Source organism: Mus caroli, chromosome 5 (genome assembly GCF_900094665.2).
Source record: "Mus caroli chromosome 5, CAROLI_EIJ_v1.1, whole genome shotgun sequence".
Classification (NCBI taxonomy): domain Eukaryota; kingdom Metazoa; phylum Chordata; class Mammalia; order Rodentia; family Muridae; genus Mus; species Mus caroli.
In genome coordinates, this window is record NC_034574.1 from 101,706,695 (window position 1) to 101,716,814 (window position 10,120).

Below are 10,120 nucleotides of genomic sequence, written 5' to 3' on the forward strand. Positions count from 1 at the left end.
CCTTTGATCTCTATAACAAAATTTACATGAAGTTGAGAGTCATCATATTTTGGTGCTTGTAACTGAGGATGGTCTTTTGCAAGAGTAGCAATTGGTCTTAACCACAGAGCTATTACTTCGGTCCCTCATAATTTTAAATTAGATATTTTGAAAAAAATTAAAATTGTGGTATACCCACTGATGTTCCTCCTGTGGCCCAGTCCAAATCTTCAGATATATGAAATTGCNGGCTCCGTGGGAAACAATGTAAATAGCTTCCTATTTTCACTTTTAATCCAAGGCCTTGTGGAAAATTCCAAATGATGAAAATGTCATAATCTGCACACTGATTTTCCCTATGCTTCATGTTCACCAGTTCTCCAACAGGGTTAGTAAATATCCTGGATTTCAGCATGGAAGACACCTAATTGAGATGCATCATTATATGTTTACACATGCACATCAGTAAAAAGAATGGGAAATTGAGAATTTCCCATAGTTTCTTAATGAATTTCAGAACGACAGCTGTAGTAATGTAATTCCTTGTAGTAAAATACAATATGCCTCATGAATAGTTAAAAATTAATATACTTCATATTAACATTCAATGGTAAAATGTGCTAGAAAAATTATTATCAGATAACAAGTAACATAATGTGTGTGTGTGTGTATGTGTGTGCATGTTTATCAAAAGTAGTGTTTTAAAAAAGAAGCCATGTATGTACAAAGGAATGGAAGTCTGAATGTCCATAAGTTGTTGAAATAAAGAATGACTGTGGGTCTTTCATGTACATAGAGTATACATATATGAGATATGTGTAAACTGAATAAAATGTGCAGTCCTAATCATTTATGATTTCCTAAATATGTGTTAATTTAAATGAATAACTATTAACCACAGTCCATGTACCAATTCTTTTTTTTTCCCTTGAGGCATGGTTTCTCTGCATAGCCCTTGTTGTTCTGCAACTCACTCTTTAGGCCATGCTGGCCTCAAACTCAGAAATTTGCCTTCAGCCTCCCAAGTGCTAGGATTAAAGGCATGTGCCACCACTGCCCAGTCCATGTACCAATTCTTGAGAAATTATTCTTAGAAAAATATTCTAGTCTAGTTAGCACTTTAGGATTTCATGATAAAACTCTTTTCTCCCATTTTAAAATTTGATGAGATGTTGAGACACGTTTTCACAAAACTCTGATATTATATAACAATGTATTGTCTCCTATCAAATATGATCCTTGTGCATGATATTTATCCATGTTAAACGTTCATTAGGGTGTTTTGCAGTGTAGAAATTTTTCTGTTGAGAGAATAATCTCTAACAAATGTCCAGTTGTTTCTCTGGGTCCATTTAAAAGATCCCATTGGTATATCTAAGCATAATGATATTTTATTAACTTTACCTGCTGACAGTCAGTGAATGTTCCTTTGGGTACTTCTGTTTGCTGAGATTCTACTTGTTGAAGAATGAGTTCATGGTAGGTGTGGGCCACAGCATACACAGCATTATACAAATTGTAGCCTTCCTCACTCAGGACCATGTCATATTTGTGCAGTGCTGTCCATTCCGATGTGGTGTTGAATGTAATGTGATCCATTTTGCTATAGCTGTTCATTGAGGTTGAACAATTAAAGTAATTCCATCCCAGTATAGACTGAGAAAGGTTTACTGGGTATTTGTCGGTGTTCATTGTTTGCATAAAATTCTTAAATTTAGCAATCTCACTGTGGTGGTGTTCAAAAGTGACAGTCCCGTGAAAGAAATCAAGGCTAAATTCATTTTTATTTGTNATGACATCCCATTGTGAGGTTGTGATCCAGATTCTCCTTACACCTAAATCTTCCCACCTTCTAAAGCTGACTTCTAGGGTAGAGTTCATTTCACCATAAATGATAACAACCTTTGCTGTTGATTCCATAATTTGTATGTCATATATCGTAGCCCTTGTCATGTATATCTGAACGTTTTCTGGGATCATATTAATAAAAGCTAAACAGATTCCATGTCTTTGCATTTCTTCTCTCAAGTCTGAGAGAAACTGAATACCTTGGTCATCATCTGAGATGACCAGTCCTATCCATGTCCATCTAAAATGAATCATCAAGGCGACCATGGCATGGGACAAGTGTGTGTCTTTGATGGCTACCTGATGGACATAGGGAAACTGGTCATGGTCCCTGAGGTCAGGATTAAATGGTCCAAAGAAAACCTAAAGGATATAGAAGAGAGGATGAAACACCCACCTGAGAGATATGATTGTTAGAGTGTTTTCACTCATACACATGTAATGTTTTTCACTTTTCAGAACTCCCATTAAAGATCTTAAGATTGTACTATAAATATCATGTATTATTGCTATTAGAGTCTAGAGTATTCCTGAGAAGTCTGAATGTCCTGGAATTGAAAACAGTTTTGCCTGTTTTCCCAGTACATCTATGATTTGATTATGTAACTCTTTATTATATGTGTGTGTGTGTGTATATGGGTATAAAAGGGCATTCATAAATGCATGCTGTGTATGTTTTCTTGCAGTCACATTTAAATGGATTTTAAAAGTTGTTCACTTGGACTGGAGAGATGGCTCAGTGGTTAAGAGCACTGACTGCTATTTCAGATGTCCTAAGTTCAATTCCCAGGGCCCACAAGGTGGCTCACAACCATTTGTAATGGGATCTGATACCCTCTTCTAGTCTTTTCAAAAGTAGAGACAATGAACTCACACACATTAAATAAATAAATATTTAAGAAAAATTTTAAAACACATCCAGTGTCACAAATTCTTACCTTTGGTGTCCTAGATTGAATTGACATTTTTAATGATGTTTTCCATGATGGTCCTGTAAGGTATATGTAACAGTCTGGTGATAAACAGTCATAATTAATAAATTTCACATCAATATTTTCTTGTGAATAATTTTTATGCAGAACTGACCATTCATCTCCACACTGACCACCAAAAAGCCAGACTATCAAAGACATGTTGGGTAAAAGATCAGGATTCTTGTTGATTTCATCAGTAGCAAAAAACAATACCAGAAAAAACTCGTATCTTCTTGCAGGTATTCTAAAACAAGGTATAATGATGATTAAGGGAGATGTTTGAAATATAAAATTTCAATTGCAGTGAAATTTGTAACATAAGAGATGTTAGATTTCTGTCTAAATGTATTGGAATAAGCCTAATAAATTAGAGAACTTTAGAGTTGAATACAATTTAAGTATTTGTAGACATAGGCACTATGATATGATAAGTTTGGTATTTATGAAAATCAATAAAGATTGTTTTATCTCTGAATGCTAACCTTGAACTAGATTTCATTCCTATTGATGAGACTATTATAAAATAATCTTGGAGTTGTAATTCCACAGGTATAAAAAAAGCATTACTTAAACCACATATGATGCACATAACACATTCTCCTTAAATTTTTTATTTAAATGCTTTTTATACTATGGAGAGCCAGAGTGCTGCCATGTGAGCAGTGTGTATTGCTAAGGTCAGAGAGCAGTGTGTATGGCCAAGACCATGAGAGCATTGTGTGTAGCCAAGCCCTTGAGGGCAGTGTGTTCAGCCAAGAGGAACTCTTATCTATGTTTCATCTGTAGAGGAACTGTCTCAAGAAGAGGTTTGTTTGTTGAAGTGCTTATAAGTTGGAGCTGCAGAAATAAACTTTGAGCCTTGATCAGAACACTGTCTTTTCTCTTTGCTCCTCTCCCTGCCAACTCTTTTCATTTCCAGCACTCCTTTTCTGGTGAGTCCTGCTCTACTGTAAGCCGCTGGGTACAGGTGGCACCCGAACAGGGACCTAAAAATGGAGGACTTGCTGAGAAAAGCTGCTTCTTTTGGAGCATCCACAGAACAAATTGAAAGTAAAGGGTAATTCCAAGTACAGGTAAGTAATTATATGTGCTGATCGATGGGCTATTAAGAACTGTACTCCAAGGAAACAATTGGGCTGTGATGGTGCTTATCCAAAGCTGACTCACCTAGGATAGTAGCCATGAAATGAGACAGGGCAGTACAAAAAAAGGGTTCCTTTGCAGCCTGAAAGAGCTGCTTCAAGCAAGAGGAGCAGGGTTTAAAAAACAGACATTGGAAAACATGTTTAATCCAGGTGGACTCATGCTGTCCATAGTTCCCAGAGGAGAGTTTAGATAAGGATACCTGGGAGAAAGTTGGAGAAGTCCTAAGGATCACCCAGGCAAATCCCATTACCCTTTGCCTCTGTACGCTTATAAAAGATGACATTGATGGCAATAAGGACAGGGAAAGTTCACAAGCATTGGAGGTTACTCACGAACAGCTGGTGGAACTTAATGAAAGAATTAATTAGACAAGCTGAGGAGGAATTGGGGAAGTTAAAAAAGCAGGGCGCTAGGGTGCAACCATAGGTAGCCGCTACTGTGCCTCCTCTCCCTTCTCTAGCAGAATTCCTAGAAGAAGGAAAGGAAGACTTACACCTTAAACAGGAGAGAGAGAGAATGGGTTTCAGAAAAGCAGTTGTCCCTCCCGTCCTGGCCGCTTTAGCAAAAGAGAAGGAAAATGAACATAAGCTATTTCAGAGCTCTGCTGGGGACAGGAGGAAGTCAGGAGACATCCTGCTTCCTCTCTGGCTCCTACTGGAGAAATCCTTAGTTCTGGTTCTGGTTATCTTAGATAGCATATCCCTTTGGTGGCACATTTAGTTCTCTTTTCTCTCTATTTTGTCCTTGATATGCCAATATGTCCATGTCTGTCAGTTTATGTCTGTTTTTTAATTTTTTTTTTGCTTGCTTATTTCTCTGTGTTTCATGTTGAAAGGAAAAATGGTTAAAACTTTATCTGCTGGCTGTTTACCCCTTGATTTAGTTTTAAATTGTCAAAAGAAAAACGCAGTCTCAATTTGCACAACAAAAACTGATAAGATTCCCATCACCTGTAGCTGGGAGTCAGGCACATCTAAAGAAGCCCTGCTATGGGCTGATTGCCTGCACTAGCTGCTCTGAAACGGGGTAGAAGCTCTTCAGCCCTATGGTAAGCGAGCTGATGGCTGTTTTTCCTAGAAAAATCTCTGTGATTGTGTTTATTGGGTTTAGAAGGTGACAAGGTGATCCTCTCTTGAAATTACAGCTAGAAAATAAGAAATTTTTGTCAAGTCTAAATATATAAGATGTGTGTAGACACTTTATTTTTTTCCCTGACTGGTTTTAATAACATAAATATGTTCTGCATGTCTTCGTAATAGATTATTGGCTTATAAGGTATTGGGTATGATTAAAAGTTTGTAACACTGGTAATAGAAAGTTAGTTTAAAATGGGTAACTCAAGGTTGTAGTCATTCTAAACAACAACACGTGGCATGGGCCAACCCAGGGAGACAGGTCTCTAAAGGTACTGCTAAGTTGGTATAATAGTTTATGTAATTCTTATCCTAGAAACTATACTATAAAAGATAGGATTTAAAACAAGGTCTCTTTAATGAAGTATTAAAAGCTGCACCATTATGTATTCATACATACGATGTATTTTGTTTAAATTTATTTATCCATTTCAAAGTATACAAAATGATACAATATACCATATAACCAGAAAATTATCCTTTTGGCTTTTTACACATCAATTTAATATTACCTTTTAGTGTGTTGTTACTATGTCAATTTCATAAAAAAGGTATCAAATTTCTCTTAACATTTCAGTCTTCCTAATTCTATGAGATCCTTTTAGTGATGTCTGAGTACAATATCTTNTCTTCATATGATATGTCCTCATCTGCCCCAGCACAGTTGGCACTTTATCTGTTAGTATTAGCAGCTACCCCTCATTAGGAGTAAAAATACCAAACATGCTCATTTGTATTTTTCAATTGAGAGTTTGGAGGTAAGTTTTTCTTTCTAAATCTGAAACATGTATTGAAAGAGTTCACATATTTGTAATTATAAACTTTATTATGGCTTATAAAAGGGTCACCAATGAGAATNTTCACTATTTTTCAATGAGGTGTGGGATAATACAGGATACATCAGAAATGAATTTCCTACTGATCTACACAGAAGTATAATAATGTGAAGCCACCATCACTATCCAAGTATACACAGTTTACTGTGCCTAACAATTGGAAAATGTATTCTTTAAATCCCAAAGACATGAAAACTGAATAAGAGATGGGATGAGAGTGAGAGACAGAAAAGCACAGGAAACTTTGGTTCATGAAAAAAGGAAGTCCCAGGCACATTGATTAATTCAAAGGTGAGTGATTTCAACACTCCTTCCCTCATGATCTGCAGCCACCAATGAAAACATCTCTCACTTGGGATCTCAGAACTAAGTAGCCACCTTGAGAACAGCTTCTCATCCACAGGAAGTCCATTTGTTCTCCTAGATTTTCTCCCATGTTATTTCACTATTTATTCAATAATTAATAGAAATATTGGCCATCTCTCTGAAACCGATAATAAGCCTAACATGTGACTAGACATTTGTACAATTGGACAAAAAGGTTATTCTGGTAACAGAATATGAAGCCTGGCAGTCGTTTTCTACATTCAGTGTCAACTCCAAAATGGCAGGAGGTTTGGACCTCATTTAAACACCATTTTAAAAAGCAAATATATGTACATTCACAAATATATATGTATTATATATGTACACACACTAATATATATGTATATATGTACACATATATGAATATATATATATACATACATGTGTACACATATAATGTTATACATGTAATCAGGTATTGTAGGCCAACACATACACAAATATTGCAATGTATGAATTTATGCCCAAATGGTTTGGAGGCCAAAATTAGATACCCTTTTCATGACAGCATTTAGATGCATGTTCATACTGGAATCGTTGGCAGACAATAGAATACAGGCAGTGATGCAGTCTCTGTATGTATAGCTTTTGCCAAAGGTGTGAATTGTGAATTCAAGACAGATGAAGAGACATCTTTCACCATATGATATCCACAAATACTCAACAGAGAGACTCCAGTCTCTCGCATTGTCTGGCACTGTGAACTGGAATCCAATGTAGTAAAGCTAAACTAAACTGTGACACATTTTAAAGTAGTAAAATAGTGATTGATATAATTAATTTTCAGTGTTTCATAAGGTACATGAGGAAGAAGAGGACAGAACCTCACAGTTGGTGTACACAGCTAAATATTTCGAATACATAACATTGAAATAGGAACTAAAGTTAATGACTTACCTATAATCAACAATATTATAAAAATTGATTTCAGTACTTTCATCGTATGTCCAAAGGAAAAAATTACAGTCACTTCTCATATCTCCATCATTTTCTTCATTATTCTTTATCCTCCAAAAGCAAATGGGTTCAGTTACATGGCAGAAGATGAGTGAAAACTTCAGGAGACAAAAGGAAATAGTGAAAGTACCCAACTTCTTCATGTCTGCTAGGATCTAAGATGGAGCAATTGAGAAATCCGTTTCTTCTGCAGACAAACATCACACACACACATACACCTGTGTGTCTCTTTTAAGGCTACTGCTCTCTAAAGATCCACTTAATTATATTCAACAGTTCCTTTCCATTCATTCTATGTCATGCTCCCTGGATACATCAGGAAATTTCTGGCCTCAAGCTCTACATCTGAGATCTGAAAACTTTTGATCAAAACTTTTTTGAAAACATGTTGTGAAGATCATGTTTTCCATTCTCAGGTGCCATGATTTCATTCATATCCATGACATAATTCTTCCCAGGGATAATCTTCCCCTGGAGAGCTTAGACCAGACCATGTCAACAGCCATATGTGTAAACACGATGGATTTTATTAGAACCTCCATAGTAAGACAAGAGTTGAGAAGGCCATAAATGTTTCATATTATTCAGACTTTGAGTTGAATCATGGGACATCATGTCTTCCATTGTCTAGTGTTGGGAAGGGCAGTCTGACATGCAGCATTGAGCCAGGAGTGTGCATTCTTTCTGTTGTTCATATAGTATTGTATGCTAGTCATAGTTACAAAATCTACTTAAAATTCCTGTGATTCTAGTCATCCGGAGAACATGTCATTATGCTAAGTCCAAAAATGCCTGGAATTGTAGAGATTCAACACCTATCCTGTCTAATATCAGAACTTGTGCAGACATTCACTCAGTTACTATGCTGATCTCTTACCTGTAATCAGTCTCTGGCACTCAGTGCCATTTGATGAAACATTTCTTTAGTTGATGTTTGTTCTTACTTCATTAATATGATTGAGAACAATTTTGTGCATTTACTCACAGGAATAAAAGAATTTAGATGTCATTTAGGAGAGAGAATTTTATTGCTAATGTTAGTATATATCTTATATTTTTTATTCATGTCTAATTGGTATTTGTTTTAAAATCGCTCTGTCTTGGATTACATTGTAACAACACAGATGTATGTCTGTTATGCTAATTTTTGTAACTTGGTTAGATTACAGTGAGTGACACAGATGGAGTATTGGATTTGGTTTGTATTTTTTGAACTACCTTATATTTTTGCCTACACTGAATTACACATATCTACACTGAATTAACTGGAGTCTTTAACTCGATTGTTTGAATGGTTGTTATGTCACTAGCTTATAATAAAATCTTGCTGTGGAGTTTATTGTACTCTATTAGTTACTATGAATAAGAATTTGTTTCATACTTTGGTTGAATTATGACTTTGCCAGTTTAAGTAATTTTCAATAGTTTTGCAGACCTATGGATTGGGTAAGTTGAGTGTTTTCTTGAGGTAATCTCTACTTTTTGTATACTTGGTGGTAATACACACCTCTATCTGATTTAAGGCTCCTGAAATATACAGAACTGGAGGTCTGGAAATAGACATCCTAAGGATACCCATCAGATTTCCTGGAATGCTGAGTCATGGAAAAATAAGAGGAGGTACACCTGGGACTCAAGGCTAGGGGACAGGGGTGAATATTCTCCTGACCTTGGTGGAAAGAGTAGAGACTTTTGGGTTGAGAAGAAATGTCTTATGTACATTTTAGCAAATTGTTTCTGTTAACTGTGTTTTTGCTTACCAAGATTCTCTGAAGTCTGTAAAGCCTAATAGAATTAAGCTCGAGGAAGCCACAGTATTGACTGGAAAACCCTTTCTGATTTCTAACCTTTGTTTCTGAGTTTTCTTTTCTATCTTTTCTATAGTCATTCCCATTGCCCCTCAGAGAACTGCTTGACTTAGTACCAACAGGGCCAGTTTATATCCTACATTTTCAGCATGTGCAGCGTGAAATGTAAGTTTTGACTGCAGGAAATAAGGTCATCACTGATGACATTAAAGTGACAGCTAGGCTAGGCAGTAGTGGCACAAGCCTTTAATCCCAGCCTGTTCTACAGAGTGAGTTCCAGGAAAGCCAGGGCTACACAGAGAACCCCTGTTTTGAAAAACAAAACAAGACAAAATAAAATAAAACAAAACAAACAATACAAAAACAAAACCAAAAACAAAACAAAACAAAAAAACACACAAAAAACCAAAACCAAAACAAAACCAAAAATAGAGCGATAAGAACTCATGACATAAAGGCCCATCAAACAGAGACAATACTGTCAATATCCCTTTCCAAATACATTTGATCCATTCACAGTATAAACAAGACAGTTACCAATAATTAGGGGATGAAATGAATGGCATTGTTGAACAAGGCTCCTGAGGACAGCATACTCTTCTATAGGGACATTTTTTTTTAGCTGTTTTTTTATTAGATATTTTTTCTTTTTTTTTGCTTTAATTTTCTTAATTTATTTTTTATTAGGTGTTTTGTTTATATACATTTCAAATGCTATCCCGAAAGTTCTCTATACCCTCCCCCTGCCATGCTCCCCTACCCACCCACTCTCACTTCTTGGCCGTGGCATTCCCCTGTACTGGGGCATATAAAGTTTCCAATACCAAGGGGCCTCTCTTCCCAAAGATGGCTGACTAGGCCATCCTGTGCTACATATGCAACTAGAGACGCGAGCTCTGGGGGTACTGGTTAGTTCATATTGTTGTTCCACCTATAGGGTTACAGACCCCTTCAGCTCCTTGAGTGTTCCTTCTAGCTTCTCCATTGGGGTCCCTGTGTTCCATCTTATAGATGACTGTGAGCATCCACTTCTGTATTTGCCAGGCACTGGCATAGCCTCATACGAGACAGCT

The 10,120-nt window shown here is 36.4% G+C and overlaps 1 protein-coding gene across 1 annotated transcript in view; it reads right to left on the bottom strand.

Annotated features, from left to right (window-relative positions):
- LOC110294659 (vomeronasal type-2 receptor 116-like) overlaps positions 1-7,382 on the bottom strand; it is a 9,500-nt gene extending 2,118 nt beyond the window's left edge. Inside the window, exons 1-3 of the mRNA XM_021163029.1 lie at positions 7,180-7,382; positions 2,766-3,045; positions 1,384-2,190 (exon numbers count right to left, since the gene is read on the bottom strand). Of these exons, the coding sequence (XP_021018688.1) occupies positions 1,384-2,190; positions 2,766-3,045; positions 7,180-7,382 (1,290 nt within the window). The remainder of the gene's footprint in view (positions 1-1,383; positions 2,191-2,765; positions 3,046-7,179) is intronic.
- Between the last annotated feature and the right edge of the window lie 2,738 nt (positions 7,383-10,120).